Source organism: Macrobrachium rosenbergii, chromosome 11, assembly GCF_040412425.1.
Source record: "Macrobrachium rosenbergii isolate ZJJX-2024 chromosome 11, ASM4041242v1, whole genome shotgun sequence".
NCBI lineage: Eukaryota > Metazoa > Arthropoda > Malacostraca > Decapoda > Palaemonidae > Macrobrachium > Macrobrachium rosenbergii.
Genome location: NC_089751.1, coordinates 12,342,135 through 12,361,769, shown reverse-complemented (window position 1 = coordinate 12,361,769; position 19,635 = coordinate 12,342,135). Strand labels below are relative to the sequence as shown.

The window sequence follows — 19,635 nt, the reverse complement described above, 5'->3', positions numbered from 1 at the left end:
TATATTGATAGAAACGATTTCTGTATCATAGGCCAAACAACTAATGTATGCGAACTGCCTATCCTGGAATCATTATTTATTAAACAACTAGTTCCCCAGTTAAATACCCTGACCTCCTCCACTCAGCTGTACCTGAGTTAACTTTTCTTATGCATTCTGTTTTCTGCCTTCTTGGTATAAGGTTGGTTAGCGGTCTTTGATTTTGCTTCTATGTCTTTTTTTTCGGTTTTTTTATCTTGTATTTTAACTGTGAAGTATTTTATGGATTTTATTGATTTTAAGAGCAATTTTTAAAGTAATTTTATTCATTATTTAACAGATTCCTGATGATGTAATAAAGCTTTTTATTACGAAACGTTGGCAATAAAGAATTATGTAGAGATGAATACGTTTCCATGGTCCACCTTCGCGCTAATGTATACCACTGGCCGTCGCCTACTTCTGTTTTTTGATATATATATATATATATATATATATATATATATATATATATATATATATATATATATATATATATATATATATATATATATATATATATTGATAGATAAATGTATAGTGAGATCCATGCGTACAGAGGTAGATAGATAGATGAATTGTTTATCTCGGATGCGAAACAGAAGAGATAGATGGACTGACAGACGGACATAGACCGAGATTTGATTGAGGAGGAGACAAAGCATCGATTAGGTGGTTACCCAAGTTCAATGCAGAAGTTGAGCCGCAACACAATAGATCTCTCCATTAGTATCAAGCTTCGAGCTTCCAGCGTCCCGCTCTGCTTACTAGTAAGTTGGTTAATGAACGAAAGGAAGCTGATTAGCCGGGAATAATGAGGTATGCGAGATGCGTGCAGTGTGTGAGAGTAATTTGAACGGTTTGATGCTAATATAAGTAGATCAAGCATTATAATCCGGTTCACCCATTCTTCATGGTTTTATGCACCACTTGATCTCTCTCTCTCTCTCTCTCTCTCTCTCTCTCTCTCTCTCTCTCTCTCTGGAATTTGAGATTTCTAGTAATTAGACCGTTTAGATTAATGAACTGTGATTCACTTTCAAGTCAAGGCAATTTCTAATTGCGAAAAATTCAGTCAGAAACCGTTTCTAAATGGGAAACCGTCCGCTTATACAGCATAATGGTTTTTAATATGTGACGTTGTTACGGGAATAAAAATATTTCCTTATTGTATCACTGGTAACGTATCATTGCATGTTTTTTTAAAGAAATGTCATAAGATCATTTCATCAGTCCGCATTTATATAATTCTAGAAAATTCAATGTGTTTTGCATTGTTTAATTTAAATCGAATATGCTTATAATAAAGCATCTCATATTACTGAAGATTATTTCCTAACTTATATGAAATCTTCCATACCCTGATGTAATCATTCTCTCTCTCTCTCTCTCTCTCTCTCTCTCTCTCTCTCTCTCTCTCTCTCTCTCTCTCTCTCTCTCTCTCTCTCTGTTTACATCCGACTAAAGTTATTTCTTAGAAATAAAATGAGTTCTAAAGAAAATATAAATTTCTCTCTCTCTCTCTCTCTCTCTCTCTCTCTCTCTCTCTCTCTCTCTCTCTCTCTCTCATCAGATAAAACTTATTTTCATAAAAAGAAAAATAATTTCCTGAGAGAACTCTCTCTCTCTCTCTCTCTCTCTCTCTCTCTCTCTCTCTCTCTCTCTCTCTCTCTCTCTCTCTCCCCATCAGATAAAACTTATTTTCATAAAAAGAAAAATAATTCCTAAGAGAATGTAAACTCTCTCTCTCTCTCTCTCTCTCTCTCTCTCTCTCTCTCTCTCTCTCTCTCTCTCTCTCTCTCTCTCTCTCTCTCTCTCTCTCTAGACAGATAAAACTTATTTTCAAAAAAATAAAAATAATTCCTAAGAAAGTGTAAACTCTCTCTCTCTCTCTCTCTCTCTCTCTCTCTCTCTCTCTCTCTCTCTCTCTCTCCATCAGATAAAACTTATTTTCATAAAAGAAAAATAATCCCTGAGAGAATGTAACTCTCTCTCTCTCTCTCTCTCTCTCTCTCTCTCTCTCTCTCTCTCTCTCTCTCTCTCTCTCTCTCTCTCTCTCTCTCTCTAGACAGATAAAACTTATTTTCAAAAAATAAAAATAATTCCTAAGAAAGTGTAAACTCTCTCTCTCTCTCTCTCTCTCTCTCTCTCTCTCTCTCTCTCTCTCTCTCTCTCTCTCTCCATCAGATAAAACTTATTTTCACAAAAAAAAAATAATCCCTGAGAGAATGTAAACTCTCTCTCTCTCTCTCTCTCTCTCTCTCTCTCTCTCTCTCTCTCTCTCTCTCTCTCTCTCTCTCTCTCTCTCTAGACAGATAAAACTTATTTTCAAAAAAATAAAAATAATTCCTAAGAAAGTGTAAACTCTCTCTCTCTCTCTCTCTCTCTCTCTCTCTCTCTCTCTCTCTCTCTCTCTCTCTCTCTCTCTCTCTCCATCAGATAAAACTTATTTTCATAAAAGAAAAATAATCCCTGAGAGAATGTAAACTCTCTCTCTCTCTCTCTCTCTCTCTCTCTCTCTCTCTCTCTCTCTCTCTCTCTCTCTCTCTCTCTCTCTAGACAGATAAAACTTATTTTCAAAAAAATAAAAATAATTCCTAAGAAAGTGTAAACTCTCTCTCTCTCTCTCTCTCTCTCTCTCTCTCTCTCTCTCTCCATCAGATAAAACTTATTTTCATAAAAGAAAAATAATCCCTGAGAGAATGTAAACTCTCTCTCTCTCTCTCTCTCTCTCTCTCTCTCTCTCTCTCTCTCTCTCTCTCTCTCTCTCTCTCTAGACAGGTAACACTTATTTTCATAAAAATAAAAATAATTCCTAAGAAAGTGTAAACTCTCTCTCTCTCTCTCTCTCTCTCTCTCTCTCTCTCTCTCTCTCTCTCTCTCTCTCTCTCTCTCTCTCTCTCTCTGACATTGAATATCTGTCATTTTACCTCCTCGTATCACAAACTTCTGTATTGATTATTGACTCCAGGACGGACTCCACGTGGACGACGATAATTCGCCTTTTGCACAAATATTGGCCAAGAAAAAGTGACAAGTCAGGCATGGATGAGTTTTTTGAAGCACCTTGTCCTCCTCTTCTTACCTGTAATTGAAATTCAAATCGCCTATAAATCTCCAATTATGATGTTTAATGCAGGCAAGTATATATATATATATATATATATATATATATATATATATATATATATATATATATATATATATATATATGTGTGTGTGTGTGTGTGTACTATATATATATATATATTTACATATATATGTGTATATATTTACATATATATATATATATATATATATATATATATATATATATATATATATATATATATATATATATATATATATATATATATATATATATATATATATATATATATATATGGTTCTCAATCAGGGGTCCCCGGACCACAATGGGTCCGTGACTGTAAAGTAGAAGGTCCGCAAGAAGTTTTGGAAAATCACAAGAATAACAAAAATGTAGATAAATAAATAATGACAAAACTACAAGAAAAATAGAGTTATTGGGATAAGGTAACACAGGAAATATGAAGAAAGTTATCTTGACTGTGGTTTTGTTTCAAGGACTGGCAGTGAGGGTATAGCTCAACCACAGTGTGTGGTATGTTTTCAGATGCTCTCAAATGAAAGTATGGTGCCAGCAAAACTCAAACGGTATTTGAATACTAAACTTGCGCAGTTTAAAGATAAACCCCGAGCATTTTTCCAGCGAAAAGCAAAGGAGTTGTGTAGTACTCAAGAAGGGATAAAATCTACGACAAGTAATGATAAGATTCTACTCCGTATCGAGCATCCTAGAAAATTTGCTAGCAGAAAAAGCCACACACAATTGGAGAAACATTAATTATGCCTTGTGTTTTTGATATTGTCAGTGACTTGTTTGGTGAAGATGAAGTGAAGGTAGTGAAGAAAATACCTTTATCAAATGATGCAGTTAAACGTCGAATCGCAGCAAAATCTGAAGATATACTGACACATTGGACTGACCGTATGAAGAACAATGATTTTGATATCCAAATAGATGAGTCCACTGATCTCTCCAAAATGTCACAATTACTATCATACGTAGGATATGAGTGGGAAAATGAAATAAAAAGGTTTTTTTTGTTTTGCAAGGAACTACGAACAACAACAACAGCCACAGAAATATTTGAAACACATGACAATTTTATGAGAGATAACAAAATAAACCGGTCAGATTTAGTGTGTGTATAGATGAAGGTGCAGCAGCCATGACTGGAAGGCACAAGGCCGTTGTCAAACAGACAATGGCTGTTGCACCACGAGCCGTTTCAACTCACTGTTTCTTGCACAGAGAGGCGCTTCCAACTAAAGAAATGGAACCCGAATTGCATGGAGTTATGAACGCAGCAGTGACTGTGGTGAACTTTATCAAATCAAGAGCAACTAACTCAAGAAGAAGTAGGAGCTGAGCATCACTCACAACTCTTTCACACAGAGGTTAGGTGGCTCTCACGTGGACGAATGCTGGCACGGCTGTTCAGTCTGCGAGTAGAGGTACACAGGTTTCTTTCAGAAAAGAAGCCAGAACTTGCCGATTTGTTCATGGACAACAAATGGCTTGCTGAACTAGCATATCTAGCTGTTGAAGTAAACAGGCTAAACAAGACAATGGAAGGTGCAAGTACAAATTTTTATCTCCCATCATGATAGAGTCGAGGCATTTAAAAGAAAATTACATCTATGGGAACCCCGTGTTTCGTCAGTTATTACTAATAATTTTGTAAATCTAAGTAAGTTTATACAAGATAATAATTTTGAACTTCGTACAATTCAGCCTCAAGTAACATCGCACCTTTCAGGATTGCAGGATAAGTTTAATAGTTATTTTCCTAATATATCAGAGGATGAAGACGCCACATATAAAATGTACTGTAAATCCCTCTTCTGCAAATATCGAGACCTCCCTTCCATCAGCCTCTCCAAGGACAAATCTTTAGAATCATTTTGGGCTCATGTCATGTTGAGTTTCCGTCATGTCATAAGATTAACCATGGAAGTTCTTATCCCTTTTAGTACATCATATCTTTATGAAGCAGGTTTTTCAGCAATGACTGCAATAAAAACAAAATATAAGTCCAGGTTAGTCATTGAGGATGATATGCGTGTTTGCTCATCAAAAATTGCACCTCTTATTGATATCGTTATTTCTAAGCATAAGCAAAATGTTACACACAAATATTAATTTTTTACTTGTAAAATATATCATGTTTTGTTCTTTAGTTATATTAATTCCCGGTCACTTATGTTAATTTTCTTTTGTACTTCAGATATATTAATTCTAGGACCTAGGTGTATATTATGGTCATTTTCTTCTGCAAAGTTGAATTTCCTTATTTTGTTTCATTTTTGAAGGTAGATTTTAAAATTATGTATTCGTAAAGCAAATGGAATGTCATTTCACAAATACCCATTCTTTACCCAACTGTGTGTACAGTGGATGTTGTTTGAAGACTTAATTATCACACAGATGACATTTCAATACCCATCCCCAATTTATTATGGTACAGGGGTCCGGCAATTTCATTTATGATTACAAGGAGTCCGTGAAGCTTTGGGAGTTGAGAACCACTGATGAAACATTTTAGGTTTACCTTTTGTATTGATGTTTTACTTTATCATAATTTATTTGTGCACACATACTAACATTTTTTGCCGTATTTGTGTATTTTGCTTTGTATTTTTAGCCTTGAGGATTAGACAAGGATCTCGAAACGTAGGCCGTGATGAATAAAGGAAAACCATATACCAAGCTGTCTCTGTGTGTAGATATATATATATATATATATATATATATATATATATATATATATATATATATATATATATATATATATATATATATAGAAATCATCAACACACAATCACGTGTGGAACAGAAATAAATTTCTGACTCACGTCGGGATCGAACCCAGGTCTCTCAGGTGGAAAGCAAGGGCGTTACCCACTGGGCCATACAAGTCTAAAAGAAGTTGGAACCTGAGAGCAACTGCACCCAAGGAATTACCTGGGCAAGCTAACTGCTTGCATACCAGCGAGTTTTCCCCAACTTCCCGACTCAGCAATGACCCAATAGACAACATTTCATTCTGAATTATCCCTTCTGAGTGAATAAGATAGAAATCATCAACACACAATCACGTGTGGAACAGAAATAAATTTCTGACTCACGTCGGGATCGAACCCAGGTCTCTCAGGTGGAAAGCAAGGGCGTTACCCCACTGGGCCATACAAGTCTAAAGAAGTTGGAACCTGAGAGCAACTTTACCTGGGCAAGCTAACTGCTTGCATACCAGCTGAGTCGGGAAGTTGGGGAAAACTCGCTGGTATGCAAGCAGTTAGCTTGCCCAGGTAATTCCTTGGGTGCAGTTGCTCAGGTTCCAACTTAGACTTTAGACTTGTATGGCCTAGTGTGAAGTCTAAAAGAGTTGGAACCTGAGAGCAACTGCAAGGAATTACCTGGGCAAGCTAACTGCTTGCATACCAGCTGAGTCGGGAAGTTGGGAAAACTCGCTGGTATGCAAGCAGTTAGCTTGCCCAGGTAATTCCCTGTGCAGTTGCTCAGGTTCCAACTTCTTTAGACTTGTATGGCCCAGTGGGTAACGCCCTTGCTTTCCACCTGAGAGATGTTCGATCCTGACGTGAGTCAGAAATTATATATATATATATATATATATATATATATATATATATATATATATATATATATATATATATAAACATATATAAAGATAAAATCCACGAAGGAAAGAGATACAATGGGGTGCTGCAAAGAAAGCCTTGCAGCACTCCATTGTTTCTTTTTCCTTCGTGGAATTTGTTTTTATTTATGTATTCATCACGTTCCATATTGTCGTGATTCAGTTATACACATACACACATACACACATATATATATATATATATATATATATATATATATATATATATATATATATATATATATGATGTATATATATATATATATATATATATATATATATATATATAATCTCCAGTCATCGGCTGGTGCTGAATGAGTACCCTTCAACTTCATCTTGAAATATCAACCGCTTGTAATCGGAGCGGAACGGATAATCAAGAACTTTGGAAAATATTTTTCTCGGATCTGAAACTCAGCCATACATACATAGGTATCAGCTCCGTTGCAATTCTAAACAGTTAATATTTCAGGATGAAGTTGAGCACCAACTGATGACTAATGAATAATAAAAAAATATATTACGAAAATCGACCTCTAAATGTCCCTCTGTGGTGGCAGTAAGCCGTCGTCTAGTGACTAGCATAATGATAAATAGATTTTTTCTAGGTCTGTTTATATAAAAAAAAAGATGCCAGTTACCCAGTCCCCTTAAATGTTCAATACTTTTTCGTGCATAGAGGAATGTTATGTAAGTCGGGGTAAAAGTAACAGGAACGAGAACCAGGCTTTAAATGTGAAATATGTCATCATAGTTTCAATTTATTTTAAATTTTGATTGATACAACAGATGAAATAATACAATCGCGCTTTTTTATTTATAAACATACTAGGTTTTTAAATGATATTTCCCATCTTTTTCCTTTCAAGTCTATTCAGTAACCCTTAATATTCATTTACATTATCTATATACCTCATTCACATGGTCATTTAAGAAGAAATTTCCGTTGAATCGTGAATTCCTGTTTACTTTAACACAGGAATAAGAGCTCGTCTCATCTGAATATTCAGGCATAGACTGATCATTTTAGCTCAGTTTCTCTTAATCCTCTCTCTTATTTTTCACAGGCGTTCTCCGTATTTTTATTATTCATCTTGCATGCGGGTTCTTTTTGATAACCTACTTTAGGAATCTCTTTCTCTGTGATTATGTTTTGATTTTCATTTGTATAGTTTTAGTTATATACTGTCAGTATGTAAGATAATATTGCGTTGCTTACATATGCAACTCTGTTTATATTCTTTATGGAAATTTCATTTTTTCCTAAACTTCCTTTGTTTGTTTATATTCTCTATGGAAGTTTCATTTTTTCCTAAACTTCTTTTGTTAATAACCTAGTTTATTCAGCGTGTTAATGCTTTGTTCTAAAAGAATAAATTAGCATTAGCATTATACTCAGGGTACGATGACTGATTACGAATACTTCGTTCATAGTTTTCCTCCTGTCTGCCGTTTAGAAAAAGTTTTAAAAAATTGCCTTGTGAAATAATTACGTTTTTTACTAGTAATTAAAAGGTTGTGCATTTAAATCCAACGATTATTTGTCCGGCTTACTCTTTTGTCTGCCACATGACAAAATATCGAAGTCTTTAAGTAGAAATCTAAGCATGTGTGGAAAGATTACAACCTTAAGGCTAGGAATAAGATATCTGAAGACTGGAATACTCTGTAGCTTTAGCAACAAATGTCTGGCTATACTGGGAATGATTTGCATGATCTTTGCTTTGCCGGTGTGTTAAGAGAGAGAGAGAGAGAGAGAGAGAGAGAGAGAGAGAGAGAGAGAGAGAGAGAGAGAGAGAGAGGGAAAGCAAAGGATAAAAGCTCAATCTAATTTCGAAGGAAGCGAGGCACTGGAAACGCGAGGAAATTCAAAAGTTTGTCCCTAAGGAGATGCAGAGTATATTGCTTTTGTGAAAATCTCTGCCGTGACGATGCTCAGTATAATTTCAAGAAGTGTTTGTCGTTTGTAGTGTCACAATAAGGTTTGTCATGTTCTGTTGCATTTTTGGCTGTCAGGATATTCCTGTGGAAAAATTTTGAATTTGTCATGAGAGAGAGAGAGAGAGAGAGAGAGAGAGAGAGAGAGAGAGAGAGAGAGAGAGAGAGAGAGAGAGTGTCTGAAGAGTGTCTTGATATTGTAGGACAGTTATGCATCACCTAATCCAAACTGGTATGCATTGTTGTTTATACCATAGTTACCCCTCTCTGGTAAAAAAAAAAAAAGACAGTCTGGAATAATATTATTTTCAAAAACATTTCACTATATTTATACTCCTTAGAAATGATTAGGCAAGTCATTTGTCGTGATGGCGACAACAGAATTTTAACTAGGCATACATTTCCCCGTAGTCATTTGATGAACGGTCAGAATTACTGAATAATGAACCACCAGATGCTCCAAAATTGTTCTTCGATGTTTTGAACCACTCAAACGATGATCACCTGCAGATTAGGAATTAATGGATAAGTTCTGTTTTTTTTTCTGAGCTAGTCATAAATCTCAGCTCCAGGTCTCTTCAGTTCACGTTTCATACAGATCCAGGTCTGAATGTATAACAGCAAAGATGCTTTCATGACCTGCTTGTCTAGCAGTTGCCTGGAGGAAACAAATGATATTTCCATCTGTCGATAGGAAACAGTTGGATAAATGAGACAGTTCATAATCACTCTGTAGGCGATTGCGGATTAGTAATGCTTCTCGATTACGTTCTCAGGGTATCTTCATGCAAACTCAACCCCCTTCTTTATTTCTTAAATGGTTAACCTACCTTTTATGTCTGTTTCTACCATGACAGCGAGGGCCGTAATTTGTGAAGATGGTTGTGCGGTTCAGTTTTAACTGCATCAAAGTCCTTTATTAAAATCAATGGAAATCAGTGATAAGGACCAAAACTTGGTTTCAGTTCTAATCACCAACTGAGGTTCTACTCCTAAAAGGAAGCAGGACGTATGCGAGCTCCTGTTCCTTTGCTCGTGAATATAAATTTGGCATATTCATTACACATATAGTAATAATTACAATATGTTTTGTCTTTATTAATAATTCTCCTCCCCACACACACACACATACTGTGTGTGTATATATATATATATATATATATATATATATATATATATATATATATATATATATATATATATATATATATATCTTTTTTCTGTAAAGCCCTATAACTGGCGTTCATGGGTAAATACAGTCGTAGCGTTCGGGCAGGTACTTCGACGCTACTGAAAGTAAGAGAGTGGATTGAGACCTCAGATATTATAGGTGCTAGTTTTCATCAGTGTTGCTTAGCTTGTGGTAGATCTACTTCCTTCTCTGCTCTTCTGGGACTCAGGGTCTCACGCTGCCATTTCCCTTGTTAAATGCCAGTAAGTTAAGTATAAAGCTGAACTCCAGCAAAAATAAATTCTTTTCGCTAAGCCGATCATATTCTTTTCTAAGTTCCTCATTGGATGGGTCGATATCGTACTCGGCTAGCACTCTGCTAGGCCCGCGTTCGATTCTCCGGCCGGCCAGTGAAGAATTAGAGGAATGCATTTCTGGTGATAGAAATTCATTTCTCGCTATAATGTGGTTCGGGTTCCACAATCAGCTGTAGATCCCGTTGCTAGGTAACCAGTTGGTTCTTAGCCACGTAAAATAAGTCTGATCCTTCGGGCCAGCCCTAGGAGAGCTGTTAATTAGCTCAGTGGTCTGGTTAAACTAAGGTATACTTCTGTTTTCTAGATTGAAAATTCACTCTTCATAACTAACATTGTGTTGATTGACTTTAGAACTTTGACTATAAGCTTTTTTTCACCCAGCACTTTTGAAAATGAACCATCAAATGCTGAAAGAAAAAGAGCGAAATTATTACATTCGTGCCAAAGCTTCTTACAACTTATTCTACCTTTCCTAGAATCTTATTCATCCGATATCTCTGGGAATATTCATCTCTTACGAAAGACTGTTTTAAATAAGAGTTGCTTCTCCCAGTAATGGTAACTGGAATTCCGGATACCACCAGGAGGTTTTCTGTTTAATCATTTGTGCTAATCTCTACTTTATCAGAGAATACCTGTTATTACCCTCCTTGTCCTCTCATCTAGAACTTGTGTGCTGCTCTCTATGCATGGAACAAGACTTTTTATTCTGTAAAGCTGTTCTATTGTTGTGCTCCCAGTACCAAAAATTCGTCTTGCAAAAATCTTTTGTGTTCTGAAAACGTATGGGAAGACCCTGCTGGCACTATTAGTGTTTACGATAAAATGCACTATTTCTTAGTTTTTTTTTTTTTTGGCGTGCATTGCCTTTCGTGTTTTTATAATCTTATCTCTTTGTTGACTTATTGTTAGACTAGTTATTATTTTCTTTATGTTTTCTCTCCCCTCAAGTAAGGACACTCCAATCTATGGAAAGTTTTTTGCAATTGACTTTTTTATCTGATGTTATTCTGAATAAGTGGGCAAATAATTATACAGTAATAAGTGGGTAAATAATTACACTCGAGTTACATTATACCACATTCCTATTATACTAGTGCACAGGTCTGATGTTTTTGATAACTAACGATATTTTCCACTGAGAAATCACCGAACGACACTCTTACTGACAACCGTATCAAAGCTTCATTTAACTTACGTTTTTCAGGAAGGAAAGAGTTTGCTCATGAAAACATGTCATGAACAGTTAGATGGATTTGCCACTTTTCTAATATTGATTAATGAAATCAAAACTTTGCAAAATATTTCATATGTCTCTCATATTTTCCTCGGTGAAACGAATAGGCACATCCGCTTTGAAAAAAAAGTTATCAAACCATTATAAATACAGGATTAGTTAATTAAATTTAAATGATCCTCAAAACAGTTTAGAACATGGAAATTCTGTTAAATGAAATTCTCGGATAATGAGTGAATGATTGCAGTAAACAAGCCATTACAATGAGGTTTAATAGTGAGGAAAGACTCTTTAACATGTTGACGTCATTCTGAGCATTCATCTGAATGATAATAGTATTGTTTTGAGATCTTTGCACGGAAAATTTTTAACATTTCCTACTTGCTGTAAATGAACAGTTACCCACACATACACACTTCACGTGTGCACGAATATCATACACACAAACACACACACACACACACACACACACATATATATATATATATATATATATATATATATATATATATATATATATATATATATATATATATATATATATATATATATATATATATATATATATAATATGTATTGATTGAGAGAGAGAGAGAGAGAGAGAGAGCGTTAAATGCCAGAATTCCATTTGCAATCTTAAGGTCAAGCTTTCAAATTCTGCAGAATGCTTTCTTATCTTCAAAATTCAGTTGCTGAAGAAGGGAAGCCGAGCACAACACTGTTTACTTTCCAGGTAATTTATTGACTACATTTTCTTTATAAACTTTATAAATTTTCCAGAGCAACAACGGTAAAGTTGGTTTCTATATTCTTCTGTGGAAAAATTCAGTTTGTCAGGAAAATATAAGCTTCGTTAGGCAGGGCCTCTGAGTCTGATCTAATATTTGTTATTTCACTTTGACCGACCACTCCTTCTTTTAAAAGTAAAATTAACACAAATAACAGTAATAGCATCACGAATAACAAGAAAACTGACAATAACACAGGCGTCAAATAATGATAAAAGAATCAGCAACAAGTAGTGGCATGATAGTGACAGACATAAAATTAAGCGTCATAATAGTGAAAATTAATGTATTCATTATCGATATTATTATTAACATTATAAATTAGACAACAATTTCTTCTGCATTTATCGTGTACAGGGCATTCTACACCTTTCTAATAATTTTTGCGTCCGGCGGGGATCTGCCCAAATGACATGAAGAAACGCTTAAAATAAAATTTTGAATATTAAAACTGCTTAGGTGATCATGGATGGAATTAATAACAAGAATGGTATAGGCTTTATTCTTATTAGGATACCGGGATCAAGTTGGTGTGGTGAATGCTGGAATTGTGATTGGTTGAGGCCTAGTTGTTGTGTGAGAATACTCGACTTCCAAAGGGTTCCGTTACGGGTTGGTCCAGTAAAGTAGGACCTGGTACGTGCGACCCCCACCGGTGTTATGGAGATAGCCCTGGTGATAGTTAATAAGGACACCGATCATTTGCTCTGCACCAAATTTGGTACCAAACTACTCCCCTGGTTATGAGTCGTAGTTTGTAACTGCCTCTTCTTCGTGGAATTCATCGTTAGCTTCTTCTTCTTCTTCTTTTTCTTCTTCTTCTTCTTTATTTTTGTGGTACTTATTAACTCCATCTAGTCGAGACGTCTTGCACAGAGCTGACTGAAATGCCTGAAGATTGTGCACCTTCGAAGGTGCCAGGAGAAAAACATGTCGAGAGTAGTATATTAGTCATGCTTATATAATTTTGATGACATCTGCCAACAGAGCATGTAAATGGGTATACTTCATTGTACCTCTTTACGTCGTCTCTGGGTGGGGGACGAGGAAGGGGGCTGGTCCTGGCCAGGGTTTTCATCGTAAGTATATCATTGTTGAAGGATCTTGTACTGAATTAATGAGTCAACAATACTGTATAATAAATTATCAAATAAACAATATTGTATAATAAATTACTAAATCAACGAGACTCGACGGCCAGGGGGTAGTCTTGCTCAAGATCCAAAGACCTTGGTCTTACTATTCGGGCTGCTTCTCTACACGGCCTCATCATCTTAGTGTCCTTCTTTGCGGAAAATGTCCTAATAAAAGATTTCATGGATGATTTATCACAGCAGTCACTGCTGTTGTAGTCTTGTTCTTACCTTTAGTATCATGTTTTCATGGTGGAATGGAGCTGCCAGTCTACATTGAATGGATAAACGATTGTTAATAAGGATTTGTGCTGATTGATCTGTCTCCTCTGTTGCACTTCTCTAAGATGAAAAGCATGTGAGCGCCTTTCTGTTGAAGTTATCCAGCAATATCTTTTCGAATATCTGGTGTACCTTACTACGGATGTTAGCATGTTTCCCGTAAACAAAGGTGGAGTATCCTGCAGGAGACTTTCTGATTTGTACTTCAAGGAAGGGAAAGGTATTTTTATGGCCTCCACGAACTTTAGGACCAAACATTCTTGGAAGGTCCTGCGTACGAGGACTTCCAGAACATCTTCAGTTTCCACTTTTATGACATTTTCTTCTTTCAAGAAATCGCGTCGGAAATAGTCTCATTTTTTTCCTTACTAAATCTCTTTTCTTCGTCCCATCAGGTACTAGTCTTATTTTCTCTAGAAACCCTTCTATATACAAACACTCCCCGCTATCCCCATGACCTTTTCATTAAATTTTACATAATCCTTATATACTTTGTCAACCTGTCTTTAAACTTAACCTATCTGCCACCCATGTCCTCTCATATACACCTTATAATTACAGCCACAGTTTCCTCACTTCCTCTGTAACTTGGTCTTATATCTATCGTTCCTTTTGCGTCAACCAAATAGTGATTGACACCTCTAGCCATTAATCGTACATACTAATCGTACATACATACATACACACACACTATATATATGTATATGTGTGTATGTATATATATATATATATATATATATATATATATATATATATATATATATATATATATATATATATATATATATATATATATATGCATTATTAGCATTTCAAGAATTACTTTTACATATGTATATAAACTTTATTGGCAAAATGAGGAAGGGCTATGATCTATTATCAGTTAAAATGATCGTAATCTTTAATATTTACGTCACCTCGTATATCTAACGCTGGTTTCCCAGCTATTTGAAGATATACAGTAAGGTTCTACGGGGAATTCTCTCCCGACTTTGTGACGTCGTCCGTATTCCCCTTTGGATCACAGCAAAGAATGTTCGAGCGTTGCCCGATTCCAATTCTATTTTCCATTGCTGATCCTGGAATCAACGGACCATTTATGGCATTCCTTGAATTCCTGTTTATCATGCCGGAGGACTCAACTTCCCTCCCGATAAGGGTTTATTGCTCCGGTTTATTTGTGTTCTGATGTTCTTTTCCTTTGGGCTTCGCCATTTATTTCTTTACATATTTGTTTACTTCGGGTATTTTTGGCAATAGAATCGTACCCATGTATTGGGTACAATATATTGTTCTGTATTTTTCGGTCTATAGGTTTAGGAAAATAGACTTAAGGATTTTATACAAAGCGATAGCCTTGATTTTATACTATCTGTCTACTATAATATATATATATATATATATATATATATATATATATATATATATATATTTATAATTTATATATATATATATATATATATATATATATATATATATATATATACAGTATATATATATATATATATATATATATATATATATATATATATATATATATATATATATATATATATATATCTTAGTTAGAACTAACTTTTTGTGGTTGCACCTAGACTATTTATATTTGCTGGCAAGCGAATTCCAGAAAATATGTTTTTTGTCCTCTCCAAACGTTGTGTGGTCTCCAAAAATAGATAAAAAGTTATTCTTGCTCGAGATAAAAAAAAAAAAAACATTACACACACGCTCCGCTGGAAAAAATGATTTTATCTATGGTATAACACTTTTGTGAAGGTAATGGAAATGTAACGATTAGACATCTTCGAAAGTGATTCATTGATGTGATTAATCGTAATTTCATTTGGTGCACAAAATAAATCTTGATTATAACTGGGTTAGGTAAACATAATAAGAAGAAAATAACTGCCATAGATTGGCTATGCCGTAAGAACCTTAAGGCCTAACACAATAAATTTCGGGATAAATTCTGTCAAAAACCAAGGGTCATGTCCAGTTATGGGATTGGCTCTACCATATGCCCAATGAGAAGTCACCTTCCATGAAAAGAAAAGAACTTCATTGTTAAAAATAAGTAGGCCAAATGGGCTAACGAACTGCGAACAAGGTATGAACTAGTGCAAATATTTCTAGATGAAAGGAACACATCAATATCCGCTTACTCTCTTTGCAAAAGAATATGTTCCCGCAAAAGAATATGGGTGATGTATTCGTGTAGAGAAAAAATAACCTAAAGGGTACTAGTGCCCTGAGATCATTTACCTTTACATTCAAAGTCAGTGATGTGAAGTTATCAAAACACAGGATAATGGCACCTAATATTTTATTATAGAAATTAGAATGGCTTACCCTCTTCCTTATTAATAAATAACAAATTTACAAAAAATGTTAGAATATTTAGCGATATTGTAGATTTAAAATGTATTTTTCATATAAGGAGAGGGAGAGAGAGAGAGAGAGAGAGAGAAACTCACCTGGTATCGATCGAGAGCTATGGCAGTAATGGAGATTGTAGAGACGAAAGTTGATGTTGCCTGAAGCGTCCCTACAAGTTTACAAAGGAACGGATGGTCCCCGAGAGGCCAGTACTGAGACAGAATCTCGACCAGCGTCAGGGGCATTGTCACCATACACAAAAGCAGGTCGGAAATGGCGAGGTTGATGATGAAAACATTGCGTGCCGTTCTCATCGTAGGCTTTCTAATGACGGCCACCACGACCAGGGAGTTCCCTGTAGCCCCAAGGATAATCAAGAGGCTGTAGGCCACGATCAGACAATAGTAGGCTACGTCGTTGACTCTTCGGTTTCTCTGGAACTTGTTGATGAGCTCTATGTTCAGGCTGTCTGAGGCATTCAGGAGCCAAGAGAAGTTTTTCGCGAAATTCGTGAGGTTACTGTCCAAATTCGTAAGAGTCAGAAAATCGAAAGAGGCGTCTTGGAATTCCAACGAGTCGTCGTCGAAACCAACTGTAGCGCTAGGAGAGACCTCAGGGGAGCCATTAACTGTAGTCGACACCATTGTTTGAGCGGAGGAGTTCCACGATTCTAGGAAGCTGCGTAGCATTATAAACACATCTGTTGAATTCCACAAGTCTTTCAGTGTTCTATTCTCTGGCCTGGCCTCACATCAGAGAACTGTTCTTTCTTTTTTTACTGTCTACTTCAACCACTTTTAACATGAGCGGAAGATCCAGTGATTTTCAGTCTTTTTATAAGTACAAAAGGCTTCTGAAATACGTGCAAGTTGGTATGTTCCATTTCACTTGTCACCTTCGTAAAACCGGTTTCTCGCGTTTGTGATATATTGTGCTTATTCACGAATCATTTTCATCAGTATTTATGATGATGTACAAAAAAAGAGGAACACTGTTTCCTTCGTATGCCTTACAACACATCTGATACAATATTCGACATTGCTGAGGCAGACATCGCTAACTGTGGTTTAAATGCGTCTCTTTGTCACTACATGGACTTAACTCCGATCAGTTTCATCGCCTGTTAAGCAATAAGCAATAGTTAACACACGAAGTTTAAGGTATCTGTGAATTTAATCCTAATATCCTCTGAAAAAAATATCAACACATGACATTAATCTTCATGAAAATTTCATCATCAGTAATGACGGTTTGGGCTTCGCAATGATTTGACGGGTTGTGCAATTTCAACAAAGTAACATCGAAAGTGACTTACCCAGTTATTATAATACTAAAGAAACCCCTTGATTCATTATACTTTTTAATTCCGTTTATGTCAACGGCAGGGAGGATATTTATACATTAATCAGTTATTTAACTGCCTGGTTTTTTTTAACATTTCTCAGAGAAAACATATTATACCATACTTCTAAGACTTCTGAATAAAGGAAATTGACATATTAGTTTCAGTATACATATATGCTTACTTATATACAAAACTGCTCATGCTCAAGAAGTGTGAGTTCATCAGATAGTAATATATTGCATTAACCTACTTACAAATGACAACATTTCCTTCAGTGAATATTTATTACTCAGAATATTTTTTTTGCAAAGTTAAGCTGACTACTCATTTTACTTAAACGGCAAAATTCATTGGATGTTCAGTAAATTATGAATTTCGGAAGTTTTTCTGAGTTTGTGAAAGGGGAAGAAACAAAAATTGATATCACTATGCCTGACTGGATAGTGCAGCATTATGAGAGTGACATTTTTAATGATAGTCCGCTCCTGCCATTGTTACAACCACAAGTCCTGCTGGTGTTAGCCGTATTGTAACTGATGCCCTTAGGATTATATCCATACTTGGATGATAATGTAAACAAGTAAACAATGCGCCGAAGAAACACGATAACCTCCTGCCACTCAAGATGTCAGTGATTAAGAGGATATCTAAAAAAAAAGGCCGTATTGAAAAGTGAAGTTGCTCTAGCTAATTTCACCAAAGAGTAAAACTGGTCTTTTACTTTTACCCGATGCTGCGTTGTTATCGAACATGTGTGAATTAATTTTATGTCCTTTACATAATTAGATTAGTAAATACACTACTCACATGAACGCATCTCAGTACTTCTGCACATCACGACTATAAAACATAGTAAATACACTACTCACATGAACGCATCTCAGTACTTCTGCACATCACGACTATAAAACAAAGTTTCATTTAATATCATGACTGATATGAATATGATATATATTTTGCAAACGTAGTCTGCCTTAAAACAATGTTATTTCTGAAATAATACTGCTGGGCGACTGAATAGGCGATTGCGATTACATGATTTTTTTCGGAACGACAATAAAACGTCTCAACATATCATGATACTGTATGACGTAAATGCAATAGAAATTTGTTATGATTCAACGGTTATTTAACCTAAACTTACATAATCCCCCTCTGGTAACTCAATAGTGTAATCCAGACACAATGATGATTTTTGGAAGCATATCGGGATATATCTTTTGTTATCAAAATTTTGGCATGGGGCGATTTATGTGTAACATGGATTCTGCCTGGCACCATGAGTGTTTTAAAATATTTTTAATTCATTATATCTTAATATGAGGTGCTCATGTTATTTGAAATAACTTTTGCGAATTTCTTCTCTAATTTGGAAGCAGATAAAAGCAAAAGTAATTATGAGTTGCTACGGACAGAGAGATAACCAGGAACATTTTTTTTTTTCAGTACCGGCGAAGTATTCCAAACTTATCGGGGACAAGAAGAAGGAAAAATAGAGACAGGACTGACGAGACAGAATCAAATAGTTAAGAACAAAGACATCCATTACTGGCTCTCTTCAGTGGAGTGTAGTGGAAGACTGAAAAAGGCAACTCAAACGCTGAACAGACTGAAGAATATTTGGAAATCAAATACAGTAAAACTGAATACAAATGTGAGGTTATGCAAAGTGTCAAATAAGATCTGTATGGCTATACGGTTCTGAATCAGGGCATGACAATAAACCGTATTAAATTGTTGCTTTAGTTTGAAAATTAAGCTTCCATGATAATATTAAGAGTTAAATTTAGGACGGGGTGAGAAATTATACCATAAGGAAAATAACTGAAGTTCCATATGTAAAATGAGAGATGGCTTGACTATGTCCTTGGCGCAACCCTTAGGAGAACGGTACCTTATATTGTCAGCTGGGTTTCTATGGCCACCAAAAGTGTTTAAAGACATAGACCTACTTGGATAATAACTATGAGAAAGGACGTTGGAGATGAGTGGAGATTTGTGACAGACAAAACACTAGAAAGACATGAGCGGCGGAATTTCACGGAGGCCCTTTGCGTCTCCTGGCGTTGAATGGAATGGAATATAGAGTTTAGGCCAAAGGCCAAGCACTGGGACCTATGAGATCATTCCGTTCTGGAAAGGAAATTGAAAGTAGGTAGGCTTGAAAGGTGTAACAAGAGGAAAACCTGGCAGTTGCACTTGGAAATAATTATAGCAAGATGGAGGAAAGATAATAAGGATAGAAGTACAGTAAAACAAATGAAAGGGGTTGCAGCTAGAGGCCGGT

At 35.5% G+C, this 19,635-nt stretch overlaps 1 protein-coding gene across 2 annotated transcripts in view; it reads right to left on the bottom strand.

Moving 5' to 3' along the window:
- LOC136843148 (neuropeptide F receptor-like) overlaps nt 1-19,635 on the bottom strand; it is a 143,897-nt gene that overhangs the window by 112,821 nt on the left and 11,441 nt on the right. For both annotated transcript variants that reach the window (XM_067111199.1, XM_067111200.1), the window contains exon 2: nt 16,102-17,191. In XM_067111199.1, coding sequence (XP_066967300.1) covers nt 16,102-16,692 — 591 coding nt within the window. In that variant the 5' untranslated portion in view covers nt 16,693-17,191. The remainder of the gene's footprint in view (nt 1-16,101; nt 17,192-19,635) is intronic.